This window comes from Takifugu rubripes, chromosome 1 (assembly GCF_901000725.2).
Source record: "Takifugu rubripes chromosome 1, fTakRub1.2, whole genome shotgun sequence".
Lineage (NCBI taxonomy): Eukaryota > Metazoa > Chordata > Actinopteri > Tetraodontiformes > Tetraodontidae > Takifugu > Takifugu rubripes.
This window is the reverse complement of record NC_042285.1, coordinates 21,673,019-21,695,784: the sequence shown is the minus strand read 5'-3', so window position 1 is coordinate 21,695,784 and position 22,766 is coordinate 21,673,019. Positions and strand designations below refer to the sequence as shown.

Sequence of the window (22,766 nt, the reverse complement as noted above, 5' to 3'; positions counted from 1 at the left end):
CTGCTACACGGGGGGTGTTTATTTATGTCATATACATTCAAATCAAAAACGCAAACATTGTAAACGCCGCGGAAGGTTACCTGAGGCCACGCGCAGTTTCCTGTTTCGGAACGGTTCCGCTTTTACGCACGGCGCTGCGCATCATTACGCACAATGTGGACTGAAATAATTGACCGATAATTGGGATTTTTAAAGTGTCTCCGCTCGGTTTATCAATCTGGTGTAATAAACCTTCCCCAATTATTTAAGATATACAAATAAACACATAAAATATCACCGCTTTAAACCGAGACCATCTGCCGCTGCCAGATAGATGCTAATGGTTATCCCAAAATGTCATCACACACTTTTAGGTTTCTCACCACCGTCATTAGACATATTTTCACCACAACATCACTAATGTGAGAGTAACTCATCCCACTGCTCCCATTTGTGGCGAGGCTGTGTACCCAAGCATTAGACTGCTGGAGCCTGTTTGAAAGATCACACCATGCCCAGAGTTTGCAGAGTTTTAGGGTCCATTTTGGGGTGCAAGGTTATGTAATAATGCGGCTGTGGAGGTTCATTTGGAAGCAGTGTGTGGAAAAGCAACTGATGTCCATCAAAAGGGAACATGCCAAAGCAGCATGCTCTATATGGACAGGTGGTGGAAGTTGTGTCTTTCAGATCTAATAATGAGCTGCTGTTTATTTGTAGTCACTGACAACTGACATTGTGTGTGGAGAAGAGCAGCACCTGTGTCCTGTTCAGGGCTTTCGTGCAGGAGGGGTGAACAGTCGCCCTTTAGGATGTGACGTAAAAGTACACGGCGATGGAGATATAATGGAGCTTTCAGCTGCCGATGCCAGTAACCCAGACGAGGCTAAGGTGAGTGTCAATTCTGTCTCCTTAATTCTCATCTAAATCTGTCCCCCAGTGCAAGCACACCCCTCCCCCCCACCACCCACCATGACTAGGCCTTGTGATGAAGGAAGCGCATAGATGACTCCCCTCTGTGGCCCCTCCCACCATCCCCACACTTGCTTTCCCTGACCCCCATCTCCACGAAAGCAAGCCACAGAAAGCCTCGGCCTCTCAGCTGTCATCGGGGCTCACTGGAGGCACCTCAGCGCACCTTCTGTGAGTCTGCCTTCCCTCATCCCCCTATAGAAACACTGCCCCTGTCCTTGCACCTGTGCCACAGTCCAATCCGAGCTCCACTATAGAATGTTAATAGCTTCAGCAGCCTGACATTGCAGATTTATTTCAAATATATAGCGGATCGGGTTGAGGAAACATTTTCCTGTGATTAAATGTGCACTACACTTTGCGAGTGAAGCATCATGACTGACTGCTTTCCAACCAAAAAGGGGACCTTGTGTCGTAGAAGACCCAAGAAATAAGTTTGTTAATCTGTTGAAGTGCTGCGAGGATATACTATCGTGTTCCTAATGAGAAGCAATCTTCCGGCTAAACACTTTACCTAATGTGTGGCCTGCTCCTTTGGGAAGAACCATACTGGTGGCGTGAGGTCAGTTCTGCTAAAGGGGGTGTATGAGCGGGGGTTGGGGTGTCAACTGTGCAGAGAAGAGGGCCAGAAAAAGCTGTGTTTTTGATAGTTTCCTGGTTCTGGAAATGATGTTCTAGAGTTGCATGTAGTGCACCCAACAGTTAACCCTATAAAGCCTGACACATCAAAAAATAGCCAGAAAATTCTAATTTTTTGGAAATGAGATGTTTATTGAACCTTTTAACAAAATCCCAATTTTTTTTTGATTTTGTTTATGACATTTTTTTTGTATCAAATATGATACATTAGGCGATTTTGGCAACTTTTAGCTCACGACTATGTTAACTTTAGACACAAAAACAAAGTTTGCCCATAACATTTTGACAATATAGAACATGAACAACAACATTTTTCTCTTTGGTTTTTTTGCATAGCACTTTTTAGCACAAGAGGCACACTGCAGCCTCTTTTACGGGGTGGTCTTGGAGTAGTTTCTGGAGAGGACAGCCACACTTGATTTTGGTTTAGAAAAAAGAGACGTCTCAGAATCTCGCGTATCAAATATGATACAAACGGCTTTAAAGGGTTAATAGCATTACAATGAGAAGACAAGGCTACGTGTTCATGTTGAATTCCACTAAATTAAACTTTTGGTGCACATAAAACTAACTGACTGATTTACCTGGGAGACAACGCAGGTAAAGACATGTTTTCCAGTAATCAGGGGGAAAATATTAAGGCTTCTCCCAGCACACCTGTTGTTGTGACCACACCTTCGACTGACGGCACGGAGCAGAAGGAGCCACAGGCGTCTGAGAGGGAGCTGACAAGCTCACTTTACGGTACAAAGGAATCAGAGCTGCAGTCTGCACAACCAGAATAGCGCAGGGCTTTGTTTTCCCCGCGTTGCCCTGAACCGTTGCCATACAGTCGTGCTGCGATGCTGCTGCATCAGAAGGATCTGTTGCGGTTCATCTTCTAGGCTTTTGGGCACAGTTGGGATTCCCGTGGAAGATGTCAAATCATTTCACAAAAAATCTAACTGGAAAGAAGTGCTGGACTCCCCAACTGCTCCAGAGGCCATCTGGATGAGGGAGGAAGGTTGCATTGCACCGGTATTGTGTACAAACTGAGCACCTCCGCCATGTTGGAGCACACATACAGTACTTGCATCGAGTACGCCTGATTAAACAGCGTGTAACACATCAGTAAATGGATCAATTGTTAATTTGAAACTCCTGACTGGGGCGGACAAAGGAAGTATTAACACCTCATATTCATTTTTCAAGGTTTGACATGTCCCCTTTCAAGCCCAGACAATGTTGGGCTATTAATAACCCAGTTGGGCCACTGACTGACAATGGCCAGAGCCACTAGCATTTTTCACTACACCTGCGTTCCTTCTTTAGTGAAACACATCTTCCTGTTGTTCAGATCGACCCCCTGACGGCTTTATTGGAAACTCAGTGGCAGTGATGTGCACCCCCACGTGGGCAGATTTCCATGTGGAAAACCAATCTGAATCCAGGCTCAGTCTCCTTACGCATCTGTTTCAAGTCATTTTCCCCATCATTAAACATTAGCAAATGTAAACACTCTGTAGTGAAATAAAGTGGCTGCTATTAGCATGCTATGCTATCCATCCAGCCTTCTTCTACTACTTTATCCCTTAAAGGCGTCTGTGGGGTCGCCGTGGTCATCTCAGCTGGCTTCAGGTGAGAGCCGTTTCATATCTGCTGTATAGTTGTACTTTTATTCTGTGTCACCTCCTCAAATTTTTGTTGCTTTGCTTCTGGACTGAGACCGTTGATGGTGTCGCCTCCAGGCTTTGCAGGCTTTAACTGGTTCTCCCCAGGAATGACCATACTCTGCTGGCCTCTGTGTCTTTGTAGTTATCTTTATAATTCAGATGTGCTGTACAGTATTTCTGTCTGTAAAAGTTGACATAGGCACCCCCCCATGTGCATTTAAAAGATCCCACTCCAAGATTCCATAGAGGGCGGATGTCCCCAGATTACCAGCCCTTCGTTCCGCTGAGGCCTCTGGAAGCAAACGAGAGAGAAAGCACCGATGGATTTCCTTTGCCATGAGGCACGTAGCAAAGGTCACCCAGTCAGGCATCTGTGATGACTAGAGAGTAGATTTTGGAATCTAGATCTGCCCCCTCCACCTCCCCTACCCCCTCTACCTCTTCCTTTTAGTGCTTCTTTCCCTCCTCTCCTACCATGCCAAAAGGAATGGGGCTGTAACTGAGCCCGCGGCCACAGATGGGGCCTATTTATAGTCCCAACAGGGAGGTGTGAAGTTTCTTGGGATTTCTAAGCGCAGGGGCCATGGCTCCTTAAGGGGGCTGATGCAGCCTCAGCGGCCCGCCTGCTCTCTGTCCCTGTGTTGCTCTCTCAAAAGCCCTGACTGACCATGCAGGAATTAGAGGGGGACAGGCTAAACAAAGCTACTCTCTGACCTTTTCCACTGGGGACATCCCCTCCCTGCAGAAGGAGGGGACACAACACTCTTCTCTTGGCTCCAAGTGTTCACTTTTTCGCTCTCCAAATGTAGAGAACAAGCCCACTTTCTTGTGATGTCATCAACAAAAGCAGAAACACTACAAATCACATAAAAGAAAATCTACCATATAAGTGAAAGGATTCTCCTGCCCATCACTTGCCGGTGCAATAAAGATGAAACTCTGAGCTTTAAATTCATTAATCATCTCATCTGTTCCCCCAGAGTCTTTCGGGGATTAAATGCGGAGCTCCTCATTAATCTGCACCGTCACTCTCACTTTAGTCTTCTGAGACACGTACACGCGTCCTGTGTGTTTCTTTACTTCTGTGCTGTGGAGGTTTTTTACTGCTCTCATCTGTGGAAGGACAATTGAGTCCTGTCCTCATGGGGCCGAGCCTGGTTGGAAACCTGACAAAGTAAATGGCGAGAGGAGCCTGCCTGTCTGTTCACGTCCCCCTCGTCCAGCGCCTGGGAAGCACACTTGGAACGGCAGACAATGCTCGGTCCCGCCGCCGAGGACAGATGCTGCAGCTCATTAGGCCCCACCCTGGCCAATCGCTGGAGGATCTTGGATAGCAGCGAATCATAGCCGTCCCTGTGACAAGGCTCCGTACAGTAGAGGCATCACTTGTTTTAAAAAAATCATCCCCCTGGTAATGATTCATGGTGCGTTATTCTGTGGTGAGGCGGCATTTCGAAGCTCCGGTGGTGTGGAAATGCTTGAGGATGCCAAGGAAAAGAAGTAGGGGGACAGGGGGGAGCTCATTTGATTAATCATTAAACAGCTAATGGCTTTTGCCAGGCTGGATATAGTAATGAACATCCCTGATGTGTAAACAGCATGGATCTGTGCCCGTTTTATGCTTTATTTAATTAGAGGAAATAACACTTTGTGTTTAAAGGTGACAAGGCAACAACATTTTTACTAAGAAAGTGTTAAGTGGTGTAAGATTCTCACTCTAAATATATTTACACATAAATATCCAATGTGGCGGTTTCCATGGAGGGATGAGGAGTGTCCCAGAGCTCTAATAGAAGGGTTATCTCAATCAGGAAAATGAATTTAGTTTATAATTAATTGGGTATAATTGTGGAGTTTGAGCCAGTTAATATATATGAGGGATGAAAAGATCTAATAAATCAATAAAAATAAAAAACCCTCAAATTTATTTGCATAAATCAGGATTCACTTACTCAAGTGTAGTTTGAGTTACAGACAGTTTCATGTTGGAACCATCCTGCTACTAACTTGCATCTTTATTATAGCATTTTTTTTGCTTTTTCGAGCTTTTCAATTATTTTGATGTCTTCACCCTCATTCTTCTTACCTTGCTGGCCATTTTGTAGCCTATGACCCCCCAATTTTGTGTGCAGGAAGGAGCGTTAATGTTCAAAGTGTCATAGCATAACAGACAACACTCGGGTCAAAATGATCCTCTTCAAGGTTCATTTTGTTTAACAGCCTTCAAACCAGTCTCATCTTAAGAAAAACATATTGCTAAAAACATAGTTAAAAAAGGTTTTGTAAAAAAAAAAAAAACAGACATATTCCACAGTTGAACCCGTCACCTCCTGTCACAAATGCTCTTTGATGGTCTCTAGAAAGGAGGCAGTGGTGGTGTCACGTCAACTGTAAAGCTGTTATAGCTTTGACTACGTGCTGGCAGTTAAACGATCCAATAACTCATACACGGAGTCGCCTCGTCCACGCAGCCCGACTATTTCATAAGTGACCACTAGATGTCAGCAGCGTTCCATAGTCGTATCTGTAAGGCTTAGAATTTTGTGAATAGAATAATCTTATACTCGGATAGATAGATAGATAGATAGATAGATAGATAGATAGATAGATAGATAGATAGATAGATAGATAGATAGATAGATAGATAGATAGATAGGTATTAAGCTGGTAGAGAATGGTACCGTTTCCCCTCATATGTAAGCTGCAGGGGTCATGGGTTTGATCCACCTAGGGTCCCACCTTGAAACTCAGCCATGAAACTCAGCAATGATTTAATGTCTGATATAAGGGGGGTCAAAAAAAAAGAAATTTGGCCTATGCAACGTTCACTCATGACTTCAAGACAGCTGTGTGAATCGTATTCACAGGTACCCTCACCCCTACTATGTTCAGACTGCTGAACCCAGCAGAGTGGTGGTCAGCCAGCACTTCTGCACAGAGGATGAGGGTTGCAGTGATCAGCAAATACACACAGGCCACCCTAATCCCACTGTTCCACAGCTCGGGTCAGCTTGCTTTTTTTTTTTTTTTTTTTCACGTGGACAACTGGCATCAAAGAAAATGCTGTTACCCGATTCCATTTTCAAACAGCATTCCTTTATTACAGGGCTACATCGCCAACTGTCAATCCCTCAGTCATTAAAAGTTTCACAATCAGTAATATCACTTTAAATCCAGAAACCAAATTTCTATCATACCAGTGTATTATTTGCTTAAAATTGAAAAGTATTGACGACTTTATTGTAGTTTTTTTTTTTTTTGTCATTTACGCTTGGTCAACGAACATGCATTTAATAATCTAAACAAACTATAAATAGCTTTAGAACGTTTTACCCAAGTATTGGATTTCTTTAGCTGGCAGAACTCAGCGTTTTCCTGTGGGCCAATCTGAAAGCCGTGCGCTTGAAGCGTTGAATAAAACAACGCCTGACCGACCAACCCGCTGGAAGGCTGCGAGAGGCGTGGCGGACACCGCAGGGATTTGGCCGCCTTTTAAAGTTTACTGATTGTGAAGTTGGCAGGTCGGAGGTCGTCGTGCTCGTTGACTTTGTTTTGCATCTGACGAGGTCTCACTCGCACCTGTGGCGCTTTGCTCACACCTGAAGTTGGGCTAACATGGCAAAAATGCTGCTAGCTTACGGCGTGGTTAAGTCTCTGTGGCCGGGGAGCGTTGCTGCCAGGGCAGTGGGACACCCGTCAACGTGGCCGAGGTTTCAAACTGTTAGACATTTAAGTGTGAAGGTAAGAAAAGAAAGTTCACGTCAAAACGCAGCTGTCGTCTGCGCAACGGGGCGTTTTGTTTCGAATGCTTCCAAATGTACGAAGATGTCCAGTTGTAAATGACTTCCCCTCCTCACTCCCCCCGAAATAAGACAAGCAGGTGATGTTTCTTCCTTCGACTTTGATTTAATCCCAATAAATTGGCGGTGTAGAGACAAAAAAAGGCGTGTTTTCCAATCGTGCAACGCGTTTTTCAGTTGCGTTTAGACCGAGTCTGGGCGCTGAAATAATCTGCGTCACTTGGAACACAGTTTCTTGCATCGCGATCTCCGTGCATGATGTTTTCTCGAAGCAGATTTAATCGAAGCTAAAATGCCGCAGTGCATTCCCCGGGTCTGGGAAATCGGATCCCCAAACGTGTTATCAGGGTGGGTCACTTTTATGCCACTTTCTTGTGGTTTTTGTTCGTCATGCTCCCAACCGTCCGCGCCCTGACAAACAGGTTTAAAGGTGCATCACACCCCTGCCGCTGTCTGCACATCTCTCTTTTTGGGTGCGCGCACACGCACAGGTAGAAGAGAAGCGATAGTGTTGGCATTCACTGTACAGCCAGCACCCGTCTGCCCTCCTCGGTTATTTCTACACTGCATTTCTTTCCAAGTATTGTCTTTGGTCTCCTCCAGCCTGTTTCATAGAAAGAGAATGTATTATTCTTGGGTGAGAGCTTGCTCATCACCTGCTCTCTCCCCCCCCCAGGCTCAGACAGCCCACCTGATCCTGGAGGATGGCACCAGGATGAAAGGATTTTCTTTTGGCCATGACACCTCTGTAGCTGGAGAGCTGGTGTTCAACACTGGCCTGGTGGGGTAAGAGAGACATACTCGCACGAATCAAATCAGATTTGGACGGGAGACAAAGCTACACGACTCGTTCATTTCATTTACACATGGCAAATAAACCGGCCTTATTTTAAACTCGACTACTGCGAGCTTAAATGTCTTTGGCCCAATGCCGTATCTGCTTCGTCGTCACATTTTACTGCGACACGCGTTGTAGGTATCCTGAGGCCCTGACGGACCCCAGCTACAGAGGTCAGATCCTGACCCTGACCTACCCTATTGTTGGGAACTACGGGGTTCCCAACACCAAAGAGGTGGATGAGCTGGGACTGAGGAAATATGTGGAGTCAGAGCGGATCCAGGTAGGGAAAGGTCTTCTGACCAGGCTTTTAGCAACATTGGGATTATTGTTTTAGTTTTACATTATTGGAATGTTGTGTCCCTGTTAAACAAGCAAGTTGTTTGTGCAGTAAAAAGTCAAGATGAAGGTTTCATCAGGCCAAACGGCCATTTTACTGTATGACAGTGTTTTTTTCATGCACTGATTCTCAGAATTTGGATCCTGAGATGATCAACTTCATTGGTTTGATTTTCTGTGTTAAAAAGAAGCGGTCCTGTCCTCTGTTTCAAGTGTTTTTGATCTGCGTTTAACAGCTGTTCTGCTCCAAAAAAGGAAAGTATCTGCACTAAAGTGCAATTGTGTTGCCATTTGCCATGGCTATTAGATTTACCTTAATGTCCCATGTAACAAGACTTAATGACCAGTCATCAGGTTGGTCCTTGAATGCGTCACCAGCAGGTGTTGTTATTATTATTGTATTACCCCATTGCAGTAAGTTCTGGCACAGGTTTCAAAGAAGGTTTGAGTTGTTTGAAAGGACATGGCTGTCTTCACGTTTGTGCATGAAGATTTCAGACGGATATGAGTTCAAACGCAGCAGTTTATCTTTGTCTGTGCTCCTTTTGTGTTTTCAGGTGTCTGGACTCCTGGTTCAAGACTACAGCCATGAGTACAGCCACTGGAACTCCGTCAAGTCTTTGGGAGAGTGGCTACAAGAGGAGAAGGTGGGGACTGGGTGAGAAGACGTCGAGTCTCATCAAGTTGCGGCTGTATTTACAGACGCTTTCCTTCTGTACAGGTTCCCGCACTATTTGGGATAGACACGCGAATGCTGACCAAAGTCATCAGGGACAAGGTAAAAACTGCTACGTATTCAATAACCAGTTCTAAATGTAAATTCTACCACTATCCTGCTGCAACGGAGAATTCCAGGGCTTTATAGGCTTGTGTACTATATATCACAAAAGAAAAGGTTTGATTAATACCAGCCAGTGTGTGCAAAATCATTTTATTAATCCCTCCCCGCTCATTTATTTTATTTGGGATTTCTCTCCAGGGTACAGTTTTGGGGAAGATTGAATTTGACGGGCAGCCTGTGGAGATAATTGACCCCAACCGGAAAAATCTGGTAGCTGAGGTCTCAACTAAGGTAACAACTGAGGATGTTGCATCATCACACAGGTGGCAAATGCATGCTCACATAAAAAAATGCATTTTTAAAGGTATTCGTATTTTGTGAGTTCATTTCGGGTCGATCAGCGATTACTTTGACATGACCTTCAAATCTTTATCATTATTTTATTTTCATGGGAGCCTTTGGTCTTTACACTGAAGCATCTCTTTTAATAAGAAAGTGCGTAGATTAGCCATTCATCATCCTCCCGACAGTTCATAATTAAGATGCACCTGCAGTGATGCTTTACAGGCTCGTGCACGTTTAAACTGTGGAGGTAATGACACCTGTTTTCATGCCGCTAGAGTTTGTTTGTCATTTAAATGGCGCTCCTTTTTTTTATTTATTTATTTTTTAAATTGACTGGCCTGATGAAAGATGGCGTGGTCATGAGTACCAGCGTGGAAGCTGTGGGGGATTTATGGAAAGTGAAGCTTCCGCGTGCTTCTGAAGTGCATGGTGTCACATCTCAGATGTCTGTCCTGTCCTTTCTGTCCACAAGTGTCAGTAAACACCCTTGTGCTGTTCTTCTAATAGGAAATAAAGATTTTTGGAAAAGGAAATCCGATAAAAGTGGTGGCTGTTGATTGTGGAATTAAACATAACATCATTCGCCTGCTGGCTAAGGTGAGCGTGGACGAGGACAGTAAAAAATGGCTTCAGATATTCTCCCGTTCCGAACGAAGTTGTCTCTAATACAGCAGATCGCTTGGCATTTTTTTCCACCTCTCTTTTGTTGCTGATAAAATCGTGCAGAGTGTGTCTCTGTTTGCAGAGGGGAGCAGAGGTGCACTTGGTACCGTGGGATCAGGACTTGCTGAGTCTAGAATATGACGGCTTGTTCATCTCCAATGGGCCGGGTGATCCGGCTCTGGCCAACGCGCTCATCAGTAACGTCAGCAAGGTCCGACCTGGTCCTGTGTGACTATAAAAACCTGCACAACTTTTTCCTGAAAATACAAGCTCACATATTTGAGATGTGCATGTTTGCACAACAGCAAATGATAGTGTTTGTATATATTTTTCCTCCTGGACAGGTTCTAGAGAGCGATCGTCCAGAACCAGTATTTGGGATCTGCATGGGCAACCAAATCACTGCTCTGGCTGCTGGAGCAAAGTCATATAAGTTACCCATGGGCAACAGGTGAGACTCCTTTACAGCGTATTAATGTCTCCTGCTTGCCAGCTATCCTCACCGATGCTCATAATTAATGCTTTTCATGAACGAACGACAGAGGAAGGTCGTAGACGTGAGATTATGTTTGGAAGAACGCTGAATGGTGATTAACACTCGGTCACGGCCAACACACTGTGCTTTTTGGCAGAATCGGAAAGATCGAGTTTACGGTGCTCATAAAGTTTCTTCATTTACTGACTCGTTTCATCTCCTGCTGCAGTTTCCTCTTCCGTGATGTATTGCTCACCCATACGTGTTCCGTCTGCTATTAGCTGGAATGATCCTTTTTATGGTCCAATCTAAGGACTGCAATCCACTCTTTCACACACTGTGCACACCAGCCTTCCTCATCCTCATTTAAAGATCAGTGCATTAGTTCATTAGCAGTCAAAAAGAGTGTTTGATGAGACAACGGGGAGACGGGAGAGGGGAGGGCCTACCATTGTGCTGCTGCTTTAAAAGCAGTGTTTTTATAGGGAGCAGGAGAAGACATATTGGAAGGCTTTGATGCTATCAGTCTGGGCAAGGCAAACATTTCAGCATACAGCAAAACCAAAATTGAAATAATTTTGATTTAAGATGCAGGAGTTTAGTTTTTACTTTCTTAGATTAATGACAAAAAGATGTTTTGGTTGATTTGATATGAGTGCAGAGGGTCAGATCTGAGTCTGTCAGCATGTTTCAGACTTGAGCTTTGGTTTTTAGGGACAATGACTTCAGGTATTTGCTACATTTTCTGTTTTTTTCCCCCCAAAGACAGTAACCTCAGTTTTGGCCTAATTTAGTTACAGGAAACTTTGGTTCATCCAATTTTTAACTTGTTCTGATCAGTGACCCAGGGACTGTTGGTGGTCTCAGTAAAAGTAAAAAAAAAAATCAAAATAGCTCATAATATTGATTAACAGTGATTTGTGGGGGTTAACTAATGTTAAATACAGCTAACGTTTATGTACTAGGACATACAGGTGTGATTTCAGGATGACAAACTACATTTGAGAAACTATCAGATTTAATTGACCCCTTTCCATTCTGAACTCTTTGAGCCGTTTTCTATTGCCTATTATCACGGGGATTGAAAAGGCAGCCTGAGCTTGCCTGGTTTTCATGCAGACTGTGTCAGCGAAAAGCCCAGGAGAAGCCAAGATGCCCTTTTACTGTAGACCTAAAACACTTTAGATCATTTCAGACAGACTCCTCCAAACAGTTTTACTGAGATGGAGGACTTTGCTTCTGGGCTTTTGTTGCATTTCCAAATATTTGGGTTTGTTACTGTTGCTCAGTGAACTCTGTCTTCAGGGATTTTAAAAGTCCATTCCACACCAGGGTTTTGTTATAGACTGCCATTCTAATCTCAGATGTATCTGTCAACAGCGGGGTGACGCAGTGCATCACATTCCTCCGAAAAATCCTACCGAACAAACCATCAGACGGCGGTATCTTTCGATCATTTCAATTAGAAGTGCGATTGTTTTTCTCTGTTTTTCAGAGGCCAGAACCAGCCGGTGCTGAACATGATGACCGGCCAGGCATTCATCACAGCACAGAACCACGGTTTTGGCATTGACAGCCAGTCCCTGCCCCCAGGATGGAGCCCGCTTTTCGTCAATGCCAATGACGACACCAATGAGGTTGGTTTCGCCGTTTTATAAAGTCTTCTTTCAGAAAATGTGGCACTTTAGTGTGTTCTTGTGTTGGTGTGGAGAAGCAACACGAACATTTCGTCCATTTAGGGTTTCATGTGGATCAAATTTATCAAAATGACCAAAAGGACCAAAAGCACACCTGCTTGTTTCTGAATCACTTCAAAAATGTAAAGCAGAAAAATCACTTTTAGCTTCCTTTTATCAACTCTTTATGTTCTCTAGGGGATTATGCACAAGACAAAGCCTATATTCACTGCCCAGTTCCACCCGGAGGCTAAAGGCGGTCCCACTGACACAGAGGTAATTAAAGAGTTGGCTTCATGAACTACCTTCCTGCTGTAAAAGTATCTGTATAAGATGAAAATGAACTTTTTGTCCAAAGTGTCTGTGGTGAAAGTGGAAGTTTTGTTAATTTTGAAATCGTTTCCTCCATCACTCACAATAATGGGGAAACTCAGCTGTGTGGGCTGATTCTGCTGCAGAACATGTCTGTCTCTTTCCAGGCCTAGATTAACCACAGCTGTAACTCTGTTGATTCTGCTTCAACAGTTCCTCTTTGACACGTTCATATCGCTCATCAAGAAAGGGAAAGATGCAAACATTGTGTCAGTCATGCCCCAGAAGTTCTCCATCCCTCCCAGAACCCAGGTACAGTAGTTTCACATCTTTACTCCTGTTGTTGCAAACCATATGAACAGCAAATTCCCGTCCAGTTTTGTTACACATTTGCTGTTTTCTGTGGGCTTTCTGTCTAAATGCAGGTGTCAAAGGTGCTGGTACTGGGTTCTGGTGGACTGTCCATTGGGCAGGCTGGAGAATTTGACTATTCTGGGTCTCAGGCCATTAAGGCTATGAAGGTGAGTGTATTCGTCATTGTTTTCCAGGGCACTTTTTCGCCCTATTAAGTTGGAGGAAGTTGTTTGCCGATGGGCGTTCTTGCAGAAAATTGGGGCGATTATGCCGACCCACCATTATTCTGAGGAAAAAATACAATATCCTTCTCCAATAATGATGGAACTGGTGGTCAGCATGTGTGATCCACCAAGTAGAAAAGAAAAAATAGTCAAAAACAACCACACACATTAATGTGTATTGAGAAAACACCAACTCGTCCTCATCCCTGTTCAACATAGAAGCTCCGTTAGTTTCTATAAGTTAGTCATTTTTCAACATTACCTCAGCACGTAAATAAAAGTTGGTATTTTGCGTTGAGAATCTGAAAGCATGTGATATTTGCTGATCTTCAGTTATGAGCACGTTTTGAAATTGTCAATTGTCCCCATATATTGTTGTGTGCCGCTGCAGGAGGAGAACTTGAAAACGGTTCTTATGAATCCCAACATCGCCTCGGTTCAGACCAATGAGGTCGGCACCAAACAGGCCGACTCTGTCTACTTCCTGCCCATCACACCCAAATTTGTAGCCGATGTCATCAAGGTTGAACGTCCGGATGGCATTCTGCTGTCCATGGGGGGACAGACGGCCCTCAACTGCGGTGAGATACTCAGATGGTTAATTTGCCTTCAAACTTTTAGTTACCAAACAAAATAGACCTTTAATGTGTCAGCGTGGGGGTTGGAAAGTACTTAAATGTCTCATTTGTATCATTTATGTTGCCTATATGCTGTAGTTAACGGATGGGTGTTTGTGTGTGGGCAGGAGTGGAGTTATTCCAACGTGGCGTCCTGGAGAAATACGGTGTGAAGGTCCTCGGAACGTCGGTGGAATCAATCATGGCCACTGAAGACAGACAGCTCTTTTCTGACAAACTGATGGAGATCAATGAGAAGATTGCACCCAGTTTCGCCGTGGAGTCGGTAAGGGATCCCCACCAAATAAACCAAACCAAATCAGTCCTCTTCCTGTACTCTTTGAGAAATGTCAGTGAAGTTAAATAGTGTTACACCGGCGTGTAATAACACGGCGGTGTAACACATGTGCGTGCACTCTGCAGGTGTCAGATGCCTTGAAAGCAGCGGAGGAGATTGGCTACCCAGTGATGCTGCGCTCGGCCTATGCGCTCGGAGGTCTGGGCTCCGGTCTGTGTGCCAACAAAGAAAAGCTGGAGGAAACCGCCCACAAGGTCAGAGCAAAGGCTACGCTGTGCAGATTGTGCTTTTCTTTAAACATATTCTTTTTCCAACAAAGATCAAATCCCAAACCGTCCTCAGATATTTCTCAGCTGACAAATCCTTTTTAGTTTCAACCCCCACCCAACAACTTCCACCCTGATTTATCCAGAACAGTCATAAGCATTGAAGTAGTTCTAATTTCTTTTTCTTTTTTGGCTCCCAAGAAAAGGAAGAGTTTGCTGTTGCTAAGCAACATCCTTTTGTGCTCTTTCAGCATCCAGCGTTATGTCTGACGGCTCAATTGGTTGTAATCTGAGATCACAGGCTGCAGAATTAACTGTCTCTGTCTCCTGTTTTCAATTGGTGCATACATGTTGGGCAGTGCTGCTGTTTTATCCCAAGTTTTTATTATTTGTTTCATGTTTTCTTGGTATTTATACTTAACAGGAGTGTTAAGCGTATTGTTATGCATGGCATATGTACATGTCCGCACTATAAATATTTAAAAAAGCTGCAGGCATGCTCTATTTAAATTGATACAAAATATACAGCACCCAATAGCATACATAGATCAGCATTGTGTTATTGTAACAAATACAGTTGAGGTGAAGTGCAGATCCTCAATAGCACAATGCGTGTTAAGTGCAATTGTGATATTTCTGGAGGGCTTGGTTGCTCTGAATGGAATAATGTGGTTAAACAATTATTATTCATTTAAGGCTCTGGCCATGACCAAGCAAATCCTGGTGGAAAAGTCTTTACTGGGCTGGAAGGAGGTGGAATATGAAGTTGTGAGGGACGTTGCAGATAACTGCGTTACCGTCTGCAACATGGAGAACTTTGACCCTCTGGGCATTCACACAGGTACAAATGTTGAGTTCCACTCCACGCACAGATGAATCCTCAATAAAAGCGATCTATTTCAGGGGATGTAAAAGTGATACAGTAATACATACAACAATAGACTCCTGTACTGCCACATATCCATCACCAAAAATGGTTGTGAAATCTATTTGTAATCTTTTTTGTTCCTTCTGGTTTTCATTAGGTGACTCTATTGTGGTGGCTCCAAGCCAGACTTTATCCAACGAGGAGTATCACATGCTCAGGGAGACGGCCATCAAAGTGGTCCGGCACCTTGGCATCGTTGGCGAATGCAACATCCAGTATGCGTTACACCCATCGTCCCTGGAATACTGCATCATCGAGGTTAATGCCCGACTCTCCAGGAGCTCTGCTCTGGCCTCCAAAGCTACAGGGTAAAGGAGTTTTTGTGGCGCTTCACAAAATTCCCTTTTTTATATGAAACAGGAAGTCATATGCTGGCAGAAAAATACCTTGAAAACTGTAAATAATTACAGGCAAATTCCAAATCAACAGTTTCAATCTTGTAGCTTCCTGATTTGATGATGAAAGACATAAAGGTTGTCCAAGGAATTTTATAAGTACCGGTAAATCAGATTTTACATTACATACTTCTTTAAAACTGAACAGGTTTTAAATGTATGTCAAGGGATTTATTTCACTGCAGGTTGGATTAAGCAGCTCTTTCCCTCTAATTCCTCATCTCACAGTTACCCTCTGGCTTTTGTTGCTGCTAAATTGGCACTGGGCATCCCCCTGCCAGAGATCAAGAATGCTGTATCTCAGAAGACCACGGCCTGCTTCGAACCCAGCTTAGATTACATCGTCACCAAGATCCCCCGCTGGGACCTCGACCGCTTCCAGGGCATCTCCCACGAAATCGGCAGTTCCATGAAAAGTGTTGGAGAGGTGGGCGTGAAAATGGAAGATGAACAAGCCCTCCGTCCAGGTTGCCAAACGCATATTATTCTGTCTTCAGGTGATGGCGGTGGGTCGGACGTTTGAGGAGAGCATGCAGAAGGCTTTGAGGATGTGTCATCCTTCGGTTGATGGCTTTGTTCCCCGGTTGCCTCTGAAAAAAGCCTGGGCAGACTCTCAGAACCTGCAACAGGAGCTGGCTGTACCGTCCAGCACACGGATCTTCTCCCTAGCTAAGGTAGCCCTTCACGCTTTGGTTAATTTCAGAACGGCTAAGAAACCTTGAGAAACTCCCAGTTTAAGTTCTATCTGACAACTCGTGTTTTTGAAATGCTAATTTCCAGGAAATGTATGGAAACACATTGAACTGTGTTCAATGAGAAGTGAGAGCAGGTCTATGTAAAACACTTTTCCATGTGGGGGAGGATGAAACAAGAACTGCAGCGCCTGTTAGCCGGGCTGTTCTTCATCGAATCAAAGCTAAAACGGCCCTTCTGTAAGCACATCTAGAGGTCAAGGGTTGTCGCATGAAGGCTTTCAAGCGGCAAAATGTTTAGCATCTCAAAATGCTTTTATCTTCAGTTGTGAGTGGAGCAGAACAAAGCCAAAGCCTCCACATACGTGAGCTCAGTGCCTTGACACCTACGATGCTCGAGGAGCGAGTGCAGTGATGAATTAAGGCATAATGAGCCACATCTCCAGGCCATCAGACAGGGTCCATAATGTTTCAGTGGTTGTGGAAGCCAGCGTCATTCTCAGTATCTGCCACAGCTGGCTGATTAAATTCAGAGGTCCAGAGATGTTGTATTTCTGGGAGGCTCGGGAATGACTTGCAATTACTACATCCTTGATTATGAAGACAGTTTTCCCCTGAAGACAAAAGATACAGTAGGAAAAGTAGATAAATGTTCTCAGTGTTGTTGGTGTTTCAGCTTTATCCCTCAGGCAACAACGACATTAAAAATATAATTATTTGCAAATTTAGTTGATATTAATGACATTGAACCATGTAGTTGGACGTAGAAGCATTAAATAAAATCAAGCAGATTGATCCAATGAATCCACTCAAGTTGGGACCTTTTTGCAGTCAGACATTATTTTAAAATGTGATTTAAATGAGTAAGCCCCTGTTAGACCATGCTCTTTGTTTTGTCATTCAGAGATCAGCCCTCAGCATGTTTGGTTTTTAGCAAATATTCACAAACGATCTTTGTGTGGCTTCTGCTCCACTGTGTCCTGAAACTTTGATGGATAAAAGTGGCAATTACAGTCCTCCTGCACCTGTCTTTTTTAAATTATTGCCACCATGTTTTCATCAGCATTTGATTTGATAACCTGCTGGAAGCGAGTGAAACCTGTGATTTGTGCACTCCTGTTGATGAAAATTGTTGCTCCATTTAAATCTGTTCCATCTCTGCGATTAAGTCCCTTCACAGCGGCATGAGTGTCGATCGCATCTACGAGCTGACGGCCATAGACAAGTGGTTCCTCCACAAACTGCGTAGGATAACCGAGCTGGAGCACAACCTGGCAAACTACAACAGGTAAAGCTCTGTTTCAGTGCTGATCATGTTTGGCATTTCTGATGTGCTTACATTCATGTGGTTTCAAGACCACAAAGTAGCTCTTGAATAGGGCTGAAGTGCAAGATGAGGATTTTGGTGGAACGAAGGGGGGGGGGGGGGTGACTAAGGATCTGACACAATGGGGGCAAAGGTCAAAGGTAGACTGGAAAACAGCCCGAGTGGGGAGACTGTTGGTGTTTGAACAAGGTGGTCAGGCTGCTCAAAGAGGATGTGAGGTGAAAAATGCTTGCACAGCACGAAGAGCATTCAAAATTAAAGGAATAAATCATAATCCAACAGAGGAGGTGTTTTTCTTAGCAGCAGCAGCAGCCACGATAAAAACAAGATCATGAATATTTCGGCTCAGTTTCAAAATCGCATTTTTCTTTAGTGAAATGAACACAACCCCCACCATTGTCACAAAAATACTAACATGATTTCATAAACAATCTGGAAGTGTCAGCCATATAATAATATTTAATCATTTTATGACAATAGAGAATTACCGTAAATCGTTTCTATTTACATTCAATTAATTCATTAATAATTCACAGAAAAGTCTAAAAGAAACAAGAGGCGTTACAAAGTAGAAAAAAATAAACCGAGCTAATTTCTTGCATTTCAAAGCATTTACTCTAACAAGTCTGTGACAAATGTTTCCCTTTCATGGGGACTGAATTGCGCCCCTAGATGGAGATTAACGGATTTATGATGCAATATTGCGCTAAATTAGGCTGCAGAGACACGAGATGCAGCAGGACTCCAGTTAAAGTTTTCCAGCAGGGAGCAACAGGAACGTTGGTGCTCAGTTCCTGAATGCTCAAAAAGCCCCTGTGCTGTTCAAGGCTGCGTTAAAGGCTGGGGAAGTGCAGGGTATGAGAGAATGAAATCTAAATATATCCGTGCTATAATGAACTCTACAATGGAGCTTTTTGTACTTTTAGACTTTCATTCCTGAGAACAATAAATCATATCTTGTCTGTAAAAGTAGGTCCAACTGCGACTTTTAGAGCATCTGATTTTAATAGATTTAATTACAACCAGGTTCTTCTTCTGGAGCAGAGTGTGCTTCACTGCTCTCGTCGTTTGATCTTCGGCCTGTGGTTGGCAGCTCAATCTTGACCCTTTGCTGCTGAGGTTGTCCTCATGTCTTGGGTCTGGTTCTGAAACAACTGGCAAGCTTCACCTGATTTTTAGCTGTATCTGATTTTAATATGGAAAGAAACAAAAAAAAGGGAGCAGGGGATTAAAGGCCCACAGCTTTGGCATAATGTGAACACAGGTAAATTGTCTGTTTTCCTGCCTCATCTCCAGAGGCCCCCTCCTCACCCTCGGGATCTTACCTTTTGGGTCACTGTGAATATTCACACCTGAGCCACGGGTTACCTGCTGCTTCCTGCTTTGCTCCTCACCCTGCTGCTTAATCATGAATGACTGTAGTAGGCTCTGCTGCCTCTGGAGGGGGGGGGGATAGGAAACAGCCTGCTGCCAGACCAATGAAGTGTGGAGCCCAGTGCAGGTGGGCTTCAGGCTCTGCTGGTCTGCAGCTCATTGTTCCTCTGATGAGACACTCGGGCTTTTAGGATATGTCGGAGGACATTCCATTCATAAAGATGACAAGACGCTCTTTCAAATAAGACAATATGACACGAGTCAATAAGACTATATGACATGAGTCATACTAGAATATATTTTGCCAGCATTCAGCCATGACATTTAATGACAAATTTAACACGCACATTTCTCAGCTATCCTTCCTGTAACACTTGAAAGAAATGAAAACTTCACAAAGCCTCACAAAAAGATTAAGAAAACAAGTTTTGTGCCAGAATGTCTTGGACGTACCACGTTCTTCACAGCTCTTCTGATTCATGCCAGACATATTTTTTGTTTGCCACTTGATACTGAAACTTCCTGTTACAGCTGCTCTGCTAGCCGCGCACACCAACGCCTCGCTGTGGTAATAAGAACCAAGCAAATACTGGTCCACCATTCATACGCAGCTACTTTGTATCACTTCCATTTGTAAAAAGAAAAAAAAAAGTTTTTATGTTTTCCATTCAGCAGTTCACTGAACTCCCGGATCAACATTTCTTTCCTGGTTATGATTCCGAGTTAGTGCATGCTCTGCTCTGCTCTGCTTTCATTGTTATTTCTCAGCACAGGCACGCGCACTGATATTTCAGATGTTATTCTACAGGGCCATAAATATTTCAGCTATGGAGGAGAGAGAAGCAAGATGCGGTTTACCTGGAATCTGCAATCCTTTTGTTTTTTCCTCCAAGCCACATGGAAATGACTCTTAATTAGCTTAATGAAACAGGGCATGGAAGAAATAATGCAGCAGAAAACACTGTGATTTGTCACCTTCAGAGAAACCAAATTTCAATATTTTTTTTAACCCCAGGCTGCCATGTTTGACTAATAGCATGTGCAAAATGTTGCACCCTAACCCTATCCTTCAACATATGAGATGTCCGACCAGCCGTTCTTGCTTAGCATTCCTTTAATTGTATATGATTATTTACTAACTCATGATCGTTAGAACATTAAGTTAAATCAATTCACGTCCTTCTGTCTTTCACTCTCATCATTTTCTCTAAACGGCATCTATGGTTGTGGAAAATGTGGATAACCAATAAGACCTGACTGCAGCTACACTGTGTAGGAGGCAATTCTTTAAATTTCAGTCAGAAAATCTATTTTTATTTACAAAATTGCCCGGTTGCCTCACTTCATAAGTGCCTCTGGATGCCCAACTTTATTTCTGGCAACGGTTTTCAATGTAACCTCTGAGCTCCCATAAAATTTGTATTGATTTTAAAATGGGTTTCAGATGGCTGCACTTGCCGGCCTGCTGCGCTCACTCCTGGGTCTGTTTTTGTTGATGCGGTATTGATCTCTGTAACGTGCTGCTCTCTGCCCGGCCACCAGTCACAACCCACTTGTTGGATTGAACCTTTTCTCAAAGCAGATCCGAAAATAAACAGATGCAGCCCCGCTCTGCATTTAAATGCTTGGCGTCAGAGAGGTGGTTTTGTTTAACCGTTGTCTGCAGTGATGATGCTAATGCCTCAATCACTGAAAAGGAGAGCAGAGGCTGAAAACAGACTGAAAGAAGACTATTAATGACACCCGAGTTGTGAAATATTGATTGCCATAAATCAGCAAAAGGGACATTGATGGGAAAAAAAAGTAGCTTTAATAAATTTTATTAGTTTTATAAATCACAACAATATGGTGTTTGGAGAGGTTAGCGTGACACTTGTGGTCAGTAATTTCCTCTTCTTACTGCGGCTCCCTGCAGTATTTCTATACCAACGGAGCTGCTGCTGAAGGCCAAACAGGACGGCTTCTCTGACCGTCAGATTGGTCAGATTTTGGGCACCAGCGAGAGAGAAGCCAGAGGGCTGAGGCTGAATCATGGCATCAAGCCCTGGGTCAAACAGGTGAGGCTGGTGATGGCTAAAAGAACCTGCGGACCTCAGAATGACAGTTTTCTCCCATCTTAGATCGACACACTGGCAGCAGAGTATCCAGCGATGACCAACTATCTGTACTGCACCTATCACGGGCGGGTATGCTGCTCTGACATTTAGGGACCACTGATGAGCAGAAGAGAATGTTTTGACAATCTTTCTGATCCTTCAGGAGCACGATTTGGACTTTAATGACCGAGGCATCATGGTTCTGGGTTGTGGACCCTACCACATCGGTGCGTGGGCCTTCTTCTACTCTTCAGCGTCTTCCTTAGAAAACAATCCCCTTATAGTTTTTCTTTGCCGGCTACCTTAAACCCATCTGTTGCGTCTTCCATCAGGCAGCAGCGTGGAGTTTGACTGGTGCGCTGTCTCCAGCATCCGAGCTCTGAGACAAATGGGCAAGAAGACGGTGGTGGTCAACCACAACCCCGAGACGGTCAGCACCGACTTCGATGAGTGCGATCGCCTTTACTTTGAGGAGCTGACGTTGGAACGTATCCTGGATATCAGCGAACAGGAGGTGAGCACATGGAAGAGTGTGTCGGCATGGATCAGGAGGAGAGAAGGACAGCAGTTGAGACTCGGGTTCGCACTCATTATTCAGGGGGTAAACTAGATTGAAATATTGCGTCATTTCTTTCAGAGTTTCCACTGAGCAAAGTATTGATCAGCGTGCAGTATGTGCAAGAAGAAATGATTATGGCCTCAGATGAAGTGAACAATATTTTTAATATGTGTATGTGTGCTTTAGCAGCATGGCTGGGACTGTTGTTAGAGGGGAAAGAAGCAAAGAAAAACAATAAAATGTGGTGATTATCATTTGCCCAGTATTTGTTTGGTTATATGCTTTACATATGTGACCATTGGGCAGGTCATGACAGTTGATTTACAAAACTGTTGGTTTTCTCTTTTGTCATGTGTTTCTTTCTGCCTGTGTGTGATTTCGCACTAATGACCATTGATTCCCCCCCCAGCTATTGTAATCCAGTAAAGCAGGAACAGGATCAGTGTGTGATGAAGTGTTTGTTAGGGTGATGTCATTACCATCAATCGCTCCCTCACAGCAGCAGCCTCCTCCTGCATCTTCCATGTGTGTGTGTGTTCTTGTATTTGCTACATATTGAGCACTAAATACTGCAGTCTGCTAGAAAGGTGCGTATATTTTTGGGAAGTGAGGACATTTTCCTCACAACTTCAAAGGACTGTTATGGTCAGGAGGGTTAGTTGTGATGCTGAGGTTAAGGGGCAGTTGAATATATTATGTGTATGGAAGTCCTCACAAAAATAGAAGTACAAAGAAGTGTGTGTGCATGTGTGTGTGAGAGAGATATGAACAAGGCATTAGAGATCAGTGATAAACCCTGGACATGGACAGAAGGGCAGGTCCATAAGTAATGAAGAGATACAAACTGGTGTTGCCATAGAAACAGCATCTCTTTTTGGATGAGGAAGAAATGGTGGTATTCTCACAGACTGAGGCAGTCAAACACACATGCCCTTTTACTTTCTATCTTTGTGAGGACTTTTATATACATGATGTATTCCCCAGTCCTTTACCCTAACCCTAACCATGAAAGCTAAACCGTGACCCTAACCTACACCCCATTTTGATCTCAACCTTAAAACCAATTCTTGATGCTTTGCTAGTAGAGTAAGTAGTTTTGTACTCAGAATGTAACAAGAACACATACAGTTAGTTAAAGGATTGTCCTGTTTTGAGGTTTAAGACATTG

The 22,766-nt window shown here is 43.8% G+C and overlaps 1 protein-coding gene across 2 annotated transcripts in view; it reads left to right on the top strand.

Moving 5' to 3' along the window:
- The first annotated feature begins 6,670 nt into the window (after positions 1 to 6,670).
- The window catches only part of cps1 (carbamoyl-phosphate synthase 1, mitochondrial), a 29,592-nt gene continuing 13,496 nt past the window's right edge, over positions 6,671 to 22,766 (top strand). Inside the window, exons 1-25 of one of the 2 annotated variants that reach the window (XM_011611212.2) lie at positions 6,671 to 6,980; positions 7,716 to 7,825; positions 8,016 to 8,160; positions 8,774 to 8,863; positions 8,938 to 8,994; positions 9,196 to 9,288; positions 9,850 to 9,939; positions 10,088 to 10,216; positions 10,350 to 10,456; positions 11,976 to 12,117; positions 12,355 to 12,432; positions 12,682 to 12,780; positions 12,894 to 12,989; positions 13,438 to 13,627; positions 13,792 to 13,949; positions 14,087 to 14,215; positions 14,924 to 15,068; positions 15,253 to 15,463; positions 15,779 to 15,977; positions 16,048 to 16,224; positions 17,412 to 17,530; positions 20,859 to 21,000; positions 21,064 to 21,129; positions 21,203 to 21,266; positions 21,372 to 21,553. In XM_011611212.2, coding sequence (XP_011609514.1) covers positions 6,855 to 6,980; positions 7,716 to 7,825; positions 8,016 to 8,160; positions 8,774 to 8,863; positions 8,938 to 8,994; positions 9,196 to 9,288; positions 9,850 to 9,939; positions 10,088 to 10,216; positions 10,350 to 10,456; positions 11,976 to 12,117; positions 12,355 to 12,432; positions 12,682 to 12,780; positions 12,894 to 12,989; positions 13,438 to 13,627; positions 13,792 to 13,949; positions 14,087 to 14,215; positions 14,924 to 15,068; positions 15,253 to 15,463; positions 15,779 to 15,977; positions 16,048 to 16,224; positions 17,412 to 17,530; positions 20,859 to 21,000; positions 21,064 to 21,129; positions 21,203 to 21,266; positions 21,372 to 21,553 — 3,144 coding nt within the window. In that variant the 5' untranslated portion in view covers positions 6,671 to 6,854. The remainder of the gene's footprint in view (positions 6,981 to 7,715; positions 7,826 to 8,015; positions 8,161 to 8,773; positions 8,864 to 8,937; positions 8,995 to 9,195; positions 9,289 to 9,849; positions 9,940 to 10,087; positions 10,217 to 10,349; positions 10,457 to 11,975; positions 12,118 to 12,354; positions 12,433 to 12,681; positions 12,781 to 12,893; positions 12,990 to 13,437; positions 13,628 to 13,791; positions 13,950 to 14,086; positions 14,216 to 14,923; positions 15,069 to 15,252; positions 15,464 to 15,778; positions 15,978 to 16,047; positions 16,225 to 17,411; positions 17,531 to 20,858; positions 21,001 to 21,063; positions 21,130 to 21,202; positions 21,267 to 21,371; positions 21,554 to 22,766) is intronic. The other variant, XM_003962030.3, reaches the window with a different exon arrangement.